At 36.0% G+C, this 19057-nt stretch overlaps 1 protein-coding gene across 1 annotated transcript in view; it reads right to left on the bottom strand.

Annotated features, from left to right (window-relative positions):
• STX18 (syntaxin 18) overlaps positions 1-19057 on the bottom strand; it is a 60934-nt gene that overhangs the window by 15900 nt on the left and 25977 nt on the right. The window contains exons 2-5 of the mRNA XM_085059817.1: positions 11877-11944; positions 1593-1708; positions 416-493; positions 246-312 (exon numbers count right to left, since the gene is read on the bottom strand). Of these exons, the coding sequence (XP_084915943.1) occupies positions 246-312; positions 416-493; positions 1593-1708; positions 11877-11944 (329 nt within the window). The remainder of the gene's footprint in view (positions 1-245; positions 313-415; positions 494-1592; positions 1709-11876; positions 11945-19057) is intronic.

The following is a 19057-nucleotide window of genomic DNA, read 5'->3' as shown; positions in this document are numbered from 1 at the left end:
AAAATTGGGAAATTTATAGAAGTCAAATAGGTTTATTAATGCGCATTTTACTGATTTGCTGCTTTCATCCTTTATGTGAATGAGAAGTACAAGAGCCCTGGAATGCACCTGCTGACAGCAGAAGTTGCTCATCCAACCACAGACTTCTATTCAAACAATCTCCTTAGGATCTAAACATGAACAATAGTTTTGTTAAATGTCCTACAAGTGAAAGGCACAGTTAAACTATTTTTGACTCTACTCACAGTCTCTTCTTATCTATCACTCGCTTAACTCGGATGGCTCTCTGTTCAGAATACAGCTTGCACACTCCTGTTCAAGACAGCAGTAAACAAAATTTCAGGTTAAAAGAGCAAGATTCCTTTCTTGGAAAATGCAATCATCCATTTTTAACTATTCAATAAACACTAAGTACTTTTTAAGTAATCTTCAATGAAGTCCAAGACAGCTGTTCTGTGCTCCTTTACCTGAGCAGACTGGACACCCTTGTGTGCTGGAATACAAAAGAAAGACATAAGACAATCTTTTAACTTTTTACTGAATTCCACAACCTTTGCACTTTCAGTTGATATGCAAGTTATATTCAAAAGCCTACTCAGATTTTAGATATGTCACATATTAGTATTTCTTTTAAACATAGCTATATTTAAATATAGATTTGCTAAAGCAACAAGTCATTACAACAAACCAAAAACTGAAAATTACTAGTGTCTTATAGTATTTTTATATATGCCACAGAGTAGTACTATGTCAATTAAACTTCTAAACAGGAAGAGGTGTCACCTAGCTAAGCACAGCAAAACCAATCAAGAGATTTAACTTGCTTAAAATATTGAACTTGTTCAAATTCTCCAGTGTATAGACCATGTGGAAATATTTGGGATTTATTGTGTCAAACATCCTTTTAATTCACATGTATCGATATTTCTTATTTTTATACTATGCAGTTCCCATGCATGACTGACTTTCAATGATTCTGAATAATGCTACAGCTATGCTTAGATGGCATTTCAAAGCTGATGAAAATCTTTCCTGTATTGACAAAATACAGAGATACAGCAAGTCAACTTGAAAATGGCAAAACAGAAATTCTCTCTATGACTTTCACAAGATATTGTAGTAAAAGTATGATCCCATAATCAAGTTGTCAAAAACTTTTTTAATTTACCAGGACTGTGTTAAAGTTATTTAATTATTTCAAATGTGGAAGTATTATACCTGTAATACCTTACAAGTAGACAAGCTAGAAAAAGACAACCATCAAATTTAGAGAACTTTGGTTTAGGCCTTTGTGCCATAGTGCTGACTTACTACTCAAGTAGTAGGCATTTAAGACTCTTTTTTACACTTTTTAACTGGTGTATTTGAAGAAATAAATAAAATTCTATGCTCTGGCTTCTCTTTCCACTATCACTAAAGAAAATGAAGTATGGTACTAATCAGCCACCAGGGTTAGGCAGATGCAAACAAAAAGGCAAAGACACTTCACCAATCTCTCTCCTCAAACATTTCAGATTCACCATGTAATATTCAGATTACCTTAGCCTTTATCAAGGACTAAGAAAAAAACATGTAAGAGCTGCTTAGTTTACCTTCTGTCCTGAGCTGATGAATGGCATCAGCACACGTTCTCATGAACACTTGGGCATCTTGGTCTATCTGGTCACGCTCTGTGTCCGTCATCCTCCCATACTCAGACATAATATGGCTGAGAAACAAGACAAACTTGTCACTTAAAAAATCCCCAACATAAAATCCACAAGCACAAACTTTAGACCTTCTTCCGACTCACCAACTTTGCAAAAACTTTTCTGCAACATTGATTTTCACAGAAAAAGCAGTAAAAAGTACAATAACTACCAATAAATGCGGCACCTATAAAGTTGGGAGGCTTTTTTTAGAACACTTTTACTAGTAAAGTATGTAGAAAAAGCAACATCTCCTCTCATCTTGTACATAATGAAATACAGAGCAGATAAGGAGAAAATACAACTACAAAATATATCATTACCCTCAGTACTTGTCCCAATGAAGTGTCCTAAAAACACAAAACCAATTAAGATAAAGGAATAGCTCAAATACTGAAAGAAGTACAAAAAAAAGGAACTTATTTTACTTAAATACATTTGCATTATCCTAAATACAGTGCTTCATTTTTAAAGTAACTGTACCATGAAATCTGCAAATTCAAGCTAGAGGAAGAATACTGGAAAATAATGCACAATTTTAACATCAAATTGGTTGCATTATTTATGAAAACCTGTTCCCATTGTGTATTTCCATTTTAGATTATATATTACACATTTAGTATTTTCTAGTGCTATTAATACATCTTTTTGCTGCCAAAATAATAAAAATGGAGGCCTGTCCTTAAAATATTAACTCACTGTAGATAACCACCAGAAAAGCAAACTGTGTAAAGGTATTTAACAGTGTTTCTGCAACCACAGTTGACAGGATGGTAAAACTCTGCTACAACATGAAAAAGTTCATCTTGGGTTTCCTGATGATGCAGTGATCACAGCCTATTATATCTGCTTTTTAAACAAGTAAAGAACACCTTAACTCCTTCCTGCATTTTAATTTATTATTTCTATGTGCAAAAATTTCCCCATGTGTAATGCCACCACATTAATGCAGTAATACACAAGCAAAAAGAGAGGATCATCAGTATTTAGCCTCATTCCCTTAGAGATCTCTCACACACTTCACTGCAATAATGCCAAAGCTCCCCTGTGTCTGCTGCAATCCCAGCCACAGGAACACCCACAACCAGCTCACACAACCCCATGTCATCAATTCTCATCCTATCCAAACCCATCAGCTTCTTCCTGCATCGTCAAGGTACTGCAAGCATGGGTCTAGATCTCCTCCACAAAGCTTTAAGTGTACTCTAAAGTCCTCAAGTATCATCAGAATCTCTTCATTCCCATCCCCTATTACTGGTTGCATATCAAAAATCAGCACATGGCTCATCTGGCTTGAAAATTAGTTTCTGCTTATTGGTCAGCTAGTACACAAGCATGGATCAGCAAGCAAACAGTAAGACAAACTAATTAGAAGTAATATCCTACATTTTATATGTTTGTTTTCAAAACTGCTATGTATTTGACATCTAAATATCAGGGCTTTTTTACCCCTCTGGTCAAAAATATTCCAAATGTCATAGAATTATCTTTTATTACTTAGAGAAAATCAGCCATATGTAGTGTTTCCATTTATCTTTCAGTAGCTGAATCTCTCTCCTTTGGTAAGGACAGATGGGTTACATTAATTTGTGGCAAAATTCCTATCACTGGTGTAATCAGTGTTTTTCTAAGCTGTAACTCTAATCCATGCTGAGCAACTTCTGAAATATGAAAGATTTTAAATTGCCTTATTTTAGAAATATCTGAGAGGATTTCCCCAACCCGGCTAAGATGACATATTGGCAGTTGCAACTGCAACATAAGACAACTCACATTGTTAAATATATTAGGGCAGACCTCTCCCCTACTCCCTTTGCACAGTCTGTATTGCTATTTTTGTTATTAGTCTGTTGGATAAGCAAGTTCTAAGCATGTTTAAGCCAGGGAATCCATTCCTACATCCATCTCCACACAGGCAAAGACAGAAGGGGACCATTAAGATCATCTGGTATGGCAAAATGCATAATATACTTCAGTGAGCTCAGCCTACAGAGCTCCTTGAGCAGGTTGGGACACACAGATTTAAGTAGGAAATAAGGGCATAGTAATAGCTGCATGATGGCTCCTTGATGAAGAAAAAACTCTACTCTTCTATTTCAGATACACTAAAAAATTCTGGCTGGTCTGCTAGTGAACAAGCTTTAAAGTCCTTGTCCTTATATGTCTATGCTCCTGTACCCTTCCCAGCTCTGTGGTATTCACAGAGTTCTATAGCTTTCATGCACTTTTTAACGAAAGAGGGTAAAATAAAAATGACAAAATGCAAACCAGAATTTTTTTTTAAGTCAGACTTAGAAATACATATGAAAAAACTTGCCTCAGGCACATTTCATTTTTTACTAACACTTTAACTAGTGGTAGTGGAGTGATACACTGAGGATAATTACAACAGTTTTAATATTGGGAAACAAGTTGTTAAGTGACTTTTCCTAGTTGCTTATAGAAAAACAGGGTAGATCAAATTCTTAAATAGGAGTTTCACAGCTTCAAAGCTAGTAAAATGCAGCTTAATCCAGTAAACAAGAAATAGAATACTTTTCTTTTTATAACTGCTTACAGCTTACACAGCATCTGGTACCAGTGCTTTTGAACTTGAGCTAGTCAAGCCACTCAGAGGGAAGGATACCTGAAACCCAACCTCCTTGGGAAGGCAAGAATGGAGTCACACAATCACATCCCATTATGTCAAAACACATATGGCATCCACTAGTACTAACAGGGTACTGAAGTCCCCACTGCACTCCCCAGTAAATCTGCACATGGAGATTATACTGAAAATCCATTTAATCACCATCCTCTACCGGAAGAGGAACCATTCATTAAAACAAAACAGGCCAAAGAAAACCAAAACCACACAAAACATCAAACAAAAACCAACATAACAGAAAAAAAAAATCCAGCTGTGTCTTGTATATCAGAGATACAAATGCATGCTCAGAAGTGCAGTGGCAGTATCATAGCAGTGGACTGATCCATCACTAAATCAAGAAGCAAATCAGGTTTTTCAGAAGCAATCAGAATTATTAGCCAACACATGCACAGATAAAGAAGGATGAAAGGAGGAATAGAAATTCCTCTGGATTTTCATCCTTGTCAATATGAGAAAACTTCACAAGAAACTTGGGCTGGAATGCAACTTGGTTTATTTGTGATTTTTAACAATGAGTGAAGAGTACAATGAAGACAGTGACCATTAAGTAGGCAGATTTCATTAGTCTAGAAAATGGGTAGGTTAAATTGCAGAGAAAATGCAACCTAAAAAGGAACAGAAAAGAATTTGGATGAACTAGTAGTTTTCATATGGAAATTACATTATGATAATTTGCAATTCTGCCCTTGATGATGAGTAGGCAATACATTGAGAGACCAACTGAGCTTTGTTGAGTTCAAACAGAAAAATCAGAATACAAATTAGTTCTGATTTCTATTGACAAGTCTAAAGGAACACAGCATGCAGGGACACTCAGAAGAGGGTCAAGTGCAGGATGAGACAATTGGGAAGGGATGCCAATGATAACAAGAGATTGCTCTGTAAACATTACTATAAGAAACACCTAAGAATGTGGTCTTGGCTCGTTACTCAGCAGAGAAGTAAAATTATATGCAGAGTATGAATTAATTATTGATGTTTATTGCTTTGTTTTGCATTTTTTTGCACTGACTTTCATCATTAATGTCACTTAAAAGCTGCAGTTACTATTCCTTTTAGCTTACTGCTTCTAAATCATCTGGGCCAAGTTTAATACCTCTCTCATTTTAAAAAGATCATAATTCTTTGTTGATGTTATCATCAACAATAACAAGTGTCAGATAATGTATTAGTTAACAGGCTGCTGAGTGAATAGGGTATGAGAGAGAGAGCTAGGTCATAGCACAAGTGTACCTGAAGGTGCAGTGGCTCCTGGGACAATGCTGAAGGTAAACTTGAATCTATCTGTGTGACAAAGCTGTGCTCTTGAATGGAACTAACCAACTTCCAAAATAGCCCAGGGTGTATGCACATTCATACAGTGTGCAGACAGGAGACCAAGCCCTGGAATAAAACAGGAAATGCATCAAATGACAGGATGTATCTTCACTGCCAAGAACTAGGAGAGAATAATCAAATGACAGATAAAAAGACAAAGGTTAGGGACTATCTTTGAAAACAGGGCCAAAGGAAAAAAAAAACCAGAGGACTTCTAGACCACTCAGCCTAGAAAAATACAGGAATAAGTAAGTAATATTTAAGCACTTAGGAAAGAACAAGAAGATTACCAGTAGCCAATATGTATCAGTAGTTTGTAATGTGTGGTGTAATTTACTGCTGGGATGCAGTAACATATGTTATGGATGGATGAGAAGCAATCACAGCTATATTTTAGTGTGGCTTTTGCTATCATCTCCCATAACATTCTCACAAGCTACCAGTGAATAAATGAGTTAGGAGAAACAAGCACCCATATGAATGTGAGACTGCAAAGTTGAACTTGGGGGTAGTTATATACCAAAGCAGAAGGAAACACTGAGTTGTGTTCCATAGGATTTTGTCCCAAATCTGATGCTATTTAAAACTTTCACTAACAGCCCAGTAGAATGGAGTATATGCTTACTAAACTCACAGAGGCATAAAGTTAAGCAAATTAGAACTGTATCAAGAGAACAGGACTTCAATTCAAAACAATACTGCCTGGAGAAATGGTATGAAGAATTTGAATAAGGAATGGTCAGAAGCTCTTTTCTGCAGCAAGAACAATTATCTGAACCCACAGAGAATGGGGAACAACTGATTAGGGAACAGTTCTTCAGAAAGTCATCTGGGATCATATCAAATCATAAACCAAACACAACAACAACATGTTGTTGCATATAAAGTCATCATTACAATGGGATAGATTATCCTAGTAACATGGATAGAGAAACAGGAAGAAGCAGAGTGAGAATATGAAATCTTCACTGAAAGAAATATTTAAAATCAAGCAAAACACTAGAAAGAGAAAAAAAAATTCTCTTTTTCAGATGTTCCAGCCATGCTCCTTCCAGCCTAGCATTTCTATTTTGATCCTGTTTTGCTGGCAAAGCACAAGCAAGCAAAGCCAATGTTATGTCAGTTTTGGAATTAGTAACTCTGCTGATGCATAAAATATCTTCTGCTTACTAATCCAATAAAGATAATAAATCAAGAAAAAAAAATTATTTTTCTCCAACAGTGTACTACAAAATAGAGAGAAGCAATAAGAGGAAATAAAGCAGTTGTAAAATAATAGAGATATGCCCAACTTACCACCTGCAGATAGTGCCTTGCAAACCCATGTAAAAATGCTCCCCATGTGCTAAGTGCACATACATGTATGTATAACCTTATTTGCAAATACAGCAGTTACATTCTTCCCTTTGGGCATCCAATATATTTTAAATAGTTTGATTTCTTACCGAACCAAGTTTTGTGCATTTTCATTTACTGCCTTTTCCCATCCAAATGATGTCAGACATAAATCCAAGCTAAAAGGTTCTTGACTCAAATGACAAAACATTCCACAATGAATTTTACATAGTTTTTTTAATTCTTTGTGGAAGCCTCAGCTACTAGAATAGGCAATACAGGCATGACTAAATTAGTATTTTCAGTTTTGTAAAATATTGCTGAGAAATTCCAGAGCACTATTATGAAAAATTACTATTTCTGAAATGCAATGTATGAATTCAGTGCAATTTAAAAAAAAAGATAAACAATTTGAAAATAATTCCCCGGAGAACAGAAGAATACACTCCTTCAAGAGGAAAGTCTTTACAGATCATCTAAATGTTTTACTACCTCAATATAACAAAGCAAGCCTTGCTTTTTGTAAAAATGTGATTAAGTCAAGACAAGAATGCAGCCTGGCATTGTACAGGAGCCAGTAAAACACTATTTTTAGAGTCCTTTAATGGCTACTTCTTTTATTGTTAAATACAAGGAAACACTCTCCACAAAATGCTGTGTAAGCACTCAGTGATTTTCTACTAAGTGGCAAATGATGTAACTGATTTATTGCCTTGAGAAAAAGAACTGCTTAAGATAGATAAACGCTAGGGTAGGAGGCATAATTACTGGGCACCAACACTATTTTTTAAGATAGAAATATAATTTGTTAATTTTTTCAAGGTATATTATTTGCAATTAATAACCAATGTTCAATACATAATTGCACAGAAGGACCACAGAAGCATGTAATGAAGTTACATCAAAAGCCATCCACCCAGCCTTTCTAGTATAAAAAGTGACATTTCTATTCAGAAGCCATCTACACTACACTGATCAACTACATAAGTATCTCTGCAGTTGCAAAACACAATTAATTAGATGTCTAATAATCCCAGATGGAAAGTTCTTCTCTCAAATATTTTTCTTTTAAGCATGAGGTGTTCTGTGATCAAAATCTATAATTCTCTCAATTTCTTTCCAATGTCTCATTAAAACAGTAGGAATAACGACTGCTCTTTAAACTGCCTAAACCTTGAAAGATCCTTCAGAGAAACTGAAGGCTGTGAAGGAATCCCAAGAGGATCATTTCAAATTCCCAAGTGTTAGGGCACTACAGCTAGTTCCTGGAACTATATTGATACAAACATATGAACTGTCTTGGTGGTTCAGTGATCAAAACCATGAAGGAGCTGATGATGAAAAGCAAAGGCACAAGTTGTTCACAGGTGAGACATCAGACAAGTGACCAAAGACTGCAGACAGGATCTCTCCTAGCTCTCCAGTGTAAAAAGCAGTGTAGGAATGTGTTATAGCAAATGGACTGAGAGGAAAAATATAGAATGTACAACAGTCAATATACTAAAAACAGGACTGTAAGCAACAATCCTCATCTGAAAGAAGTTACTGCTTAATAAGAAAAAATGAAAAAGTACCCACATCTTGTTAACAACTTCAGGACTCAAGAGTCCCTGTCTTCTTTCCAGGAACAGTGATCAACTTGTGTGTGCTGGTTTTGCTTGGGACAGAGTTAATTTTCCTCACAGCAGTAAGTAAGGGGCTGTGTTTTGGATCTGTGTTGGAAACTGTGCTGATAACTCAGGGATGTTTTTGTTAATGTTGGGCAGTGCTTACACAGAGTAAAGGCCTTTTCTGCTTCTCATCCCACCTCACCAGTGAGGAGGCTGGGGGTGCACAAGGAATTGGGAGGGGGCACAGCCAGGACAGCTGACCCCAACTGACCACAAGGATGTTCCAGATCATATGGCATCATGCTCAGCATATACAGCTTCGGGAAGAAAAGAGGAAGTGGGGGGGAATATTCAGAGTGATGGTATTTGTCTTCCCAAGTCACTGTTACATGTGATGGAGCCCTGCTTTCCTGGGGATGGTTGAACACCTACCTGCCCATGGTGAATACATTCCTCGCTTTGCTTGAGCCTTTTGCTTTGCCTATTAAACTGCCTTTATCTCAAACCATGAGTTTTCTCACTTTTACTCTTCTGATTCTCTCCTTCTCACTGTGCAGGCAGTGAGCAGGAGGCTCTGTAGGGCTGAGCTGCCAGCTGGGGTTAAACCATGACAAAAAATTCCTTATCACAGAGAGCAAAAACCCTACATGTAAGAGAAAGCAAATAAATCCTAATAAACAGAAGAGGATAAATGTACAGTGGCTGGTAAGCCAGTAAGCTTAGATCAACGCATCAAGAATTTCTTGTGTTTTGCCATTTACATATTTTATAGGTAATATTCAAATCAAGAAGAAAGAAGGTGAATAAGCAATTACTAATTCAATTTAGGTTTTTCAGTTAAATATTTAAAGTCTGATAAAATAGGTCATGGTCTTGGTTTCAAATAACCCTTCCTCCAGCTGACTTTCTCATTGCTAAAAATTTTCCTCTAAAAATGAATTAAAGACATACCCCCTGTAGCAGGCTATTTCATGTATGCCAAAAATAAAAACTCCATTATTAAAGAATTGATAGTCTTCAAATGTAAGGTCAAAGAAGCAATCAAGAACCTGGAGGTAATACATTATGAAGAAGTTTTAAAAGGCATACAATAACACAACTCGATAACTCAAAAGCTCAATTTCACCATGTGCTATAGCTGGGAAAACAAACAGCAGGACTAACAAAACACAGAGTTGTAATTTTGTTCATGAAATTTGACTTCTCCTACACAAATTTCAGCACAGCCTTTTAGTCGTAAATTGTTCAAAAATTGTCCCCATTATTTAAGTATTGAAGCGTTATTAATACTGCTGCCTTGAATCAGTGAGGCACTTGCTACGACTGTTAAGACTGACAGCATGGATGCTATGATGCTCTTTGCATCCATCAGCTAGAACAGCACAAGTAATCTAGTATGGAATTTGACAGTTCTGCCTATTTTGAGTTTGACAATTAAGGACAGAATCAAATGCAACCACAGATGAGATCTACAGGATTATTTTATGGTTTAATAAGGGAAATGACACTTCTTTCCTCTCCTTAATGAAGACCTGGGTGGGGGGAGAGGAAGTTGAAAAGCATTGAGAATTACCATAATAGCTTGCTCCAACAGAGTTTACAAAAAGAATATTAAAATCTTCCGAAAATCAAAATAACTTGAACACATTTTTACTCTAACCACTTCCATTTTATGCACACAACTGTTAATAAAATACAAACACTACCCCAAATTTAAGCGCCACTGACTGCTCTCACTGCAATTATTTGCAGTTTCTCAATCTCTGCATGCACACCAAGTTTTCACAGAGTACACCCAGTTACATCAGTACTAAATTGCTGGCTCCACCTAGTGTTGTTCATGCCCTATTCCTATTCTGTCATAACATGGAGCTGTGCACTACTCCTGCTTGCTCCCTGGAAAAGCATCCCTCATCCACCTCACACACAGTACTGTGCACATCCCCAGCTTCATTTTCACCAGCACTGACTAGGAATAGCTCCCATGGCCTCTTGTTTAGAAAATAAACCATCTTCCTTATTTTATGTTTCATTTTCAAAACAACAAAATACAGCTTTTAATATCTTATGGAGGCAACAAAGGGTGCTGGAAGTCTTCTGGTAATTTGTTCAGAACACTTTGATTGCACTAATGAGGTAGTATTGCTGTTACTGTGACAGTCCCTTTCAGGCTTAGAAGCTGTTTCTCAGAAAAAACTGTTCTCCAATATGGACTAAGGCTAAGGAATAGCAGATGGCTCATCTATTCTTATTGTCTTTTCCTGGGAAATAAAGGATATCTGTCTGGATAACACTTCTATTTGGTATCTGTGGAGCTGTTAACCCAAAATGATTTTAGGTTGCATTTTGCCTACCCTGGTTGAAGCAACAGCTCAGCTTTAGTCAGAGCTGTGGCAGAATTGGAATGCACACTGGGCTGACTCACACAGTTTGAATGGAACAAAGTTTCATTATAAAGCAAGTTTTACATTTCCCAAATGATACAATGATTTGTACTCAGCTCACCAAAATACAAGTTGCAGTAACATTTAGATCTTAGAATAACTTGATTCAGGATCTGCAGACCAGAAGATACTGTTTTTTTCTTACAAGCACCAACCTGTAAATTTGTATTTTAACCTCCCAAAAATCCTACAACAAGAGTTACCAGCAAGTAAGCAGATACAGCAGTTTTGAATGCTTCCTAGTAGCTGAAGAGATGCAAGACCCTCTTCACACAATAACCACCAGAGTTGAAGCCTGCAGTTTTCCTCACAGAAAACCAAATCTTGTGCTGCTGTCCTGACATGGTCTCCTCACTGGTGTCCTTCATCTGGAATTCACATTCCAGAGCCTGAACAGTTTGCATCATTGTCCTCCAGCACCTGCTGATGCTACTGACTGTACACTTTTGATAACAGGTAGGTTTAGTGTCACAGAGTGAAAAGGAAAAACCTGGATCATTGTGCTGTCTCAGGAACTCCTCCAGAAATGCACTCTGAAGGACCTTAAAAGGTGTGGGACTTCAACTGCCAGGGTGTTTTCTTTCAGAACTCACCCCTAAGAGCCAGAGATCATCTTCAAATTCTGAGTCTCATTTTATTTGGACACACTGTTTCCTTGTGACAGCACTATTCTTCATCTGATAGGGGTTTACAATAAGCCAGTTAGTAACAATCTCTGTTTTGGTTTTAGGCATTATACCTATAGGTTTTTAAGCTGTTCACTTTATAAGCATTAAGACAAACAAATAAATAAATAAATAGAAAAATCCATTTAAACACAGTGCACTCTTACCTATAAGCATTAATGTAATCCTTTCTGTGTTGTAGAAGAAAATCTTTCAGCTTTCCAATATGAGAAATCTAAATGAAGAGAAATAGTAATTAAATTTCAGATAAGTGATTATTTTATATTCCGCATTTCAAACGTGAACACATAATTTTTTATTCAATAATTAAACAGAATAATAAAATGTACTCTTTTATACTAGAATCTTCACACTTTGCAAGCAGTCGATACATAAAAATAATTTAAAAAAGATCTGTTGTATGAAGGTCCAGCTCGGAGAACAGTAGTAAAAATACATGTCTTCTTTCCAAAAAACATAAAATAAACAGTAAATATAACTAAAATATTAAAATTTTAAAATATTAACACAAAACATTATCTAAATTGTCAATCCAGAATTTAATGACTCCAGAATTTAATGTACGCTTTGGAAATAAATTCATTTTAGAAGATCATACAGGAAATTTTTAAACTGTTTACTGATAAGATATACGTATTCAAGTTGAGCTATTAAAACTTGTAGGGCAAGGTACAGGCCCTCTTCCTTCTACTTTTGCCATAATAGAGTGAACAGTTTATGCCCAAACTAAAGTAGTATCTCCATCATCTGATAATCATTAATATGTTTTGCCAGAACACATGCCCCAGTCAAATTTCCATTTTTGGATTTCCACCTCACTTTGGATAACTTTTACTATAAATCACTTTATTTTCTTTATTAAGAAATCTTTACAAAGATCTTTCAAAAAGCTGAAAAAAAAAATCTTAACTCTTGCAAACTTCAGTCTGATTTAAAAGATTTGGTGTAGCACAAAATGCTGCTTATTTTAGAGAAGGGAGGAACTACAGAAGTGCAGCTTAATTCACCAGAGAAATGAGAAGACATGATGGGGAGGGGGGAAAGGGAGGAGAATTCTATACATTAGCAGTAAATATTTTCAGAGGCATGCAGGGGAAACCTTTTAAAACTATAATAATTAAGTGTAAAAAAAGCATGCAAGCAATTTTGCAAAACAATAGTTGTTTTAGTTTACAATAAATATGGTGTACTCCATGTATCTGGGAAAAAGCATCAGAAACTGTTCAAGTCTTAAAATCCTATTTTCATGCAAATGATATTCCCAATTAAACAAACAAAAAACCACAGAGAAAGAACACGGAATAGTTTGGATAAATAGAAGATTAATTCCCCCATTTTTTTTTCAAAAGCAGCTCTTTGCAAAAAAGTACAAGGAAAAAAAATGTACTTAGTAAGGCCACAGTAAATTGTAAAACTCAAGATAAGTGTTTCCTTGTACAAATAAATAAGCATCCATTTCCCCATTATTATTTGCTCTGTTTCAGTTTTACTATAATATATCATATTGGATAAGGATTTTCCCAGTGTTCATGTTTCAAGTTTTTTGTGTCCTTAACACAGGAAATTTCATCCCATTCATGGCAAACTGAGTTCTGTCACTACCTCCAGGAGATCCAAAGTTTCCTAAAGTGTGTTAGCACCATTATGCACAGGAAAAAGGGAAATACTGCAATTGCTACAAGACCAATGAGGCACAAAGAATAAGCTAAGCCATTCCACAGATATTCCTTCTCATCACCACTTGAACTTATTACTTGTACAGTAATCTCTTTCTCAGCTCAGACTTGGGATGTCATCAAATTTTCTGAATAGGTAAATCAAGCTTGACTGTGAAAGCAAAACATTTAAAACAGTTATACAGTGTTCCAGTGGAACAATAACACTTAATAGGCAGAAAGAAAGTAATACAGAGGACAAAACAAATGTAAAATAATAAATGTTTCAAAACATCTACATTACTGCACAAGCAAACACTAAACTTAGAAAATAGATAAGAAAAATTTTGTAAGCAATAAATCTTAATATTACTGCAACAGCTACAATTTAGGAGTGATTAACAAGCAGAAAGAATCAGAATGACAAGCAAGAACACTGTCTTACAGTAATTAATTCATCTAGTCACAAAGAGCATTCTATTTAGGCTAAAATTGTCATCATGTGTTTGAATTGCACTGACCCCACTTTGCCTCTCCTTCATTTGTAAAGCTATTTCCATGAATTTAGAATGACACCATTATGCCCATACTTGCATCAAGCTCTTAGTTCCCAAGATTTGCATCAGAAGTGAGACTTCTTGTTCGTTTCCCTCAAATTCTAACAGCATCTGCAGTTCTGCACTGATGATATTTCTTTTGCCTTTTATTACCATGTACAACTGGTGTAGCTTTGAATTTAATTTGTCATAACCATATCAACAAAATTAACATTTTTTATTAAAAAGAAGGTCTCACTAATATTAAAGGGAAGGAATGCTAATTTTATTTTTAAAAATTGATTGGTTTTTTGTATGATGCTTGATTTTCTGTAGACACAAAATATCCCTGATTATACAAATATAAACCTTGAAGATACCTCCAGGGTCATGAACTTGCAATTATTCTGGAGTTATCAGAGGCTGACCATACACTCTTTACAAAGTTATCAAGACCCAGTCTAAAGGCAATAAAGCTTCTCTCTATTGCAAATGAGTGGGTTTATTAAGAGTCCTATTGCTCTTATTACAAATAAGAACTTGTCTAATTTCCAGGTTTACTGATTACCAACATCTATCCATCTGTTCTTGCTTCAAAAAAGGGTCCTTTCCCCTAAAAGCTCTGCTTCCCTGTATGTGTGACTTTACTGCCAGTAATTCTTTCTATCTATCTATCATCTATCTATCTAATCTATCATCTCTAATATTTGTAGCCCAGACAAATTACCCCAAGCTTTTAGTTCCTTCTCGGGAAACAGTTCTGAAGTTGCTGAACCCACAGCTTTCCTTCGCATTTGTTCCAGTTTGTATCCATCCGTTTCCAATGTAGGCGACTAGAAAAGCTTTCACTGGTATTGGTTACTTTGTCACTATTTCTGCTGAAAACACCTCTTTTTCTATAATTTTTTTCTAGTTCCCAGTAGGTATCTTGCTTTTATCCCGCTGGTCCATGGCTTTTTCCTTATAAATTTAGTCAAGAGTCCATGACTAAACTATTCCTAATCTATACTCCAGTTGCATGACAAACCCATATTTTTTGCTGATTTTCTTTTTATTAAAATAGCTAAAGAATATTGTAACTTTAAGAGGGTTTTAATACCATTAATAATTCACTGTGAATTTGCCCAAACCTAACTTTATCTCTGTAAAAAAGTCTTCCCTTCTGCAGTAGTTTTCTTGGCCAGTCTGTCTTTCTCACCCTGCTTTTCACTGCCTCTGGGATAAATTTTGTATCTTTTCTAATTAATCTTTCAAATAGATCTAGTAGAATTTGAAATCCCACTTGCATTTCAGCACATGCATTTTTCCACTCCACTTACCCATCCATCATAACTGCACCTTCCAATTTGCTCTACATGCCTGTTTTCAAAACATTTATACCACCAGTTGACACAGGTGTCAAAAGGATAGATGAAAGCAATTTGAAGAAGCACAAACACATGAGCATTGGCCTCTCATCATGGTTCTCATTCTTTGCATCTGGAAATTGGCTTTCTTTTTCTCTGAAAGTCTGGAGCAGAGAAATAAGCCTTTCCTTCAACTCTGAAATAAAGAAATTATTTCCTTCCACAACCCCCTCTCCCCCCAGTGATAGGAGGGGTAAGAGAAAGGCCCTTCGTAGCTGCAGCACTCTCACACTACATTAAGACCAAACTTATCTTACAGGGAAGAACACTGCTAAATTTCCAGATAACTGATACTTCTAGGAGAATCAGGGGAATAAAATACCTTTCCTCACAATATTGTGAGCACCAACTATATTAGTACAGCAACAGAATCTTCTTGAGCTTCTGTTTACTACCAGAATATGGAGGGATATGTTCCTTCTGACAATAAAGACCGCTTTGGAAACTCCAGGCTCTCTCTCTTCCATTCCCACTGGCCCTCCCTTGAGGGTCAATACCACACCCCAAAACACTGAAATTACTTTTTTTCCTATTATTCTTCTTGAAAGAATTGGTTTCTTTCATTTCAGCACACCACAAATACCTGTATCAGCACAAGAGAGGGCAGGAGCTGAATAGCACCAGTAGGGAATTTCCTGTAGATGCATCTTGCCATGAATGGACAAGGTATATTTAATCACAACTTAAGAAATTCAACACGATAACCTCCTAAACTCAGGTGCTGAAACTGGAGACTCCAGGTGTTATTTACAAACTCCCAAATGTAGTTCTGATCATGAAAACCCAATTGATTCTCTACAGTGAAGCAGCAGTAGCTTGCCACTGTGTGGCAACAAAAGCATCAACATTGTGCAAGTGAAAAACACTATAAATTCACATTAAAGCTTGTACCATCTTTTAAAAGTTACTTTAGGTTCCAGTTTGGACTTGGTCCTCACTGTAAACTATCTCTTTAATACATAGATCTGTGCTTTGTTGCCACTATAGATTTTTTAAACAACTCTTATTAAAACATAAAAGCAATTATTGCATCTAATGCAGGTCCAACACAAAAGGAAGCTGTGAATGGCTGCCATCTGCTACCACAGGTGGCATGCATAGCTCTATTTATACTTGGGGCCTGCACTAGAAATGGTAGATGTTCCTCTGTTTAGAGATTTTGCTAATGATTTCAGAGCAGGCTATGTTATTTAAAAAGATGAGAAACAGGAAAGCATCGCCTCCAAAGCAGCATCTTGATGAGAAGCACAGACTTTAAAGTGAAGACGCTGACTACACTTCCTTCAGTCTCTTAGCAATACATACAGCATTTCTTTCCACTCCCAACAAAGAATTGATCACTCATGAAACAGTAGGTTCCAATTTGCATGCGTTTAACCCACTGCAAGAAGCAGCAGCATTGTTTACGATTAAAATGATTGGAGTAGGTTCCCGTGACATATTGTAGAGAGAATTCAACCGTGCCGAATAGTCATTTTCATTGAACAAATATAGCGTTTTATCAAATTTTCTCTTCCATCAGAACAATACACAACTATTTCCTACCATATAAAATTGACTGTTACACTTTGGCCTGTATTGCCACTCTGAATATTTTAAAAGATGGACTTTGTTAAAGGAAACTTTAAAAATTACTTAGAACCAAAACATAATAGAAAGGCTTTTGTAAAAGTCGTGAGACATGGTATTTACTGTTGATTCAGCAGCACTAACAAGCACTGCTGACTGTAGTGCCTTGTTAACCCTAAAAACAGGGACAAAAAAAACTAAACAAAATTTTACATTTAATTTTTCAATATGTTTGAAAAGCATTATCTCCAATGTCTTACCTAAATAGATTCCATCTACAGATTAATGAAAAGGTGACCATATTATATAAGCCTCTTTGCAAAAAGTGGAAATTTTAAGATTGTTATATTAATATCTAGACACCTATCATGTTGTCAATTTCAAACATATAGTCAAGCCAAACACACCCAGTGACTATTTCAAGCGAAATTCAGAATTTCAGTAAGACATCAGCTGATGAACAGGAACTGCATGTTTCTGACCAAAAAAAAATACAGTCTCAGTACTAGGAGGGGATACAGTAATTGGTTTAAGAATATAAAATTGATTTTACAATGTTTAAACAATATTAACAAAAAATTTAAAAGGAAATTTTCCATGGTTAATGCACATAATGAAGATGTTTTCCGAAATTTGGGATAAAACCTAAACAGAATAGATACTACAAATGGAAGCCAAATTTATACTACACAAATTTTAAAATGAAGAGCTTTGGCTCTTACCTAAACTATTACAGTTGAAAACTAGGTAGAAAACTTTTGATGCAGAAATTACTCCTATAGAGAACTCTTCCAGTACAAACTCCCTTTGACTAGATATATGAACTTAAAAAAAAAAACCAAAAAAACAACACAGAAAAGGCCAAGTCCCATACAGCTTCCTTCTGTGCTATATTTTAAGCACTGTCAGCCCATTTAATCAACACAGGCTCTTGCTGGATGCTGCTAAGAACGGACAAGATTTTGTTTTTAAACTACTGTTACTTGGATTCTACATTTCAGACACTGGAACCTTCAAAAAATGAGATTATACAATTTTCTGGCACATGCAATAGAGATTAAACCAATTCGATGAAACCGAAGTTTGAATCAGGAGCCGAAACTCTGAATTTAAAGGTGTGAAGACTTTAAAGGAAGACTTTAAAGGTCTTTAAAGGATTTGCTGGTGAGTTCCCAGCAGCCATGAGGTGGAGCTGTGCCCCCGGCATTGACAGAGGGACACAGTGGCTGCCTCCACACGTCAACCGGCCAGTTTGCAGCTGATTTGTCTCTTGAGGGGATACATTTGGTTTAGGTTTCCCCAGCAAACGTGAAAGTTTCTAAAATAGGTCACGCAGATCAATTGCTCTCGTAATCTGAGACCCGAAAGAGCAAATAATATCTAAACTGTGGTGTGGGGGTGGCCCGGAGCTGGAAGCGGGGAGCAGGAGGCGAGGAGACAGCCAGCCTGGCTACCTCTAATCTCAGGAAAATTGTGACTTTGTTCAGTTTCTGCTTTACATCAGCATATATGTTACAGCAGCAGTAACAGGCAGGGAAACATGTTTTATTGCAGTTTATTAGTAGCCTTGCATTCCTTAATTTTAAGGAACTGAGCAAGAATGGGGTGGTCATGCTAATAAAAATGTGTGGTACATGGGATAAGAACATTCAAAACTGAGTTAATTGAATTAAAGGCTGTGAAAAGGAAGACTGAGGCTACTTGAAACTTCAAGGTAAAGATGGTACAAAATTTTTAAAACTTTTTTTAAAAATGTTTAATATTATCAGTATTTTTCTAAGCTAAAATACTACTTTTTTAATATAAAATGAAAGCAAATGTTAATGAATCATTGCAGAAGATTTCATCAGCCATTGTAGAATATTGCAAGTTAAACCTGTCTGCAGAATACTACAGACAGTATTTGGTGCATTAACAAACCGATTAAAAATCCTTTAAACTGCAGCAAGAAGCAAAGCCAATTTCCTGACACCTGGTCTGGAGTAGAAAACACTTCATTTTGCTTAGTATCAAACCATCAAAAAGGAAAAAAGCACTGTCTGGTACATTAAAACTAAAAAAACCATAGTTGGCTCTAAAACATTTCTTTTTTCTTTTTCTTGCTTTACTTAACATATTTTTATATATACTGCCTGTGGTTCAAAAATTGTCTCACTGATTT

The sequence above is a fragment of the Lichenostomus cassidix genome, chromosome 4, assembly GCF_008360975.1.
Source record: "Lichenostomus cassidix isolate B80296 chromosome 4, HeHo_3.0, whole genome shotgun sequence".
NCBI classification, from domain to species: Eukaryota; Metazoa; Chordata; class Aves; order Passeriformes; family Meliphagidae; genus Lichenostomus; species Lichenostomus cassidix.
This window is presented reverse-complemented; position numbering and strand designations above follow the sequence as displayed.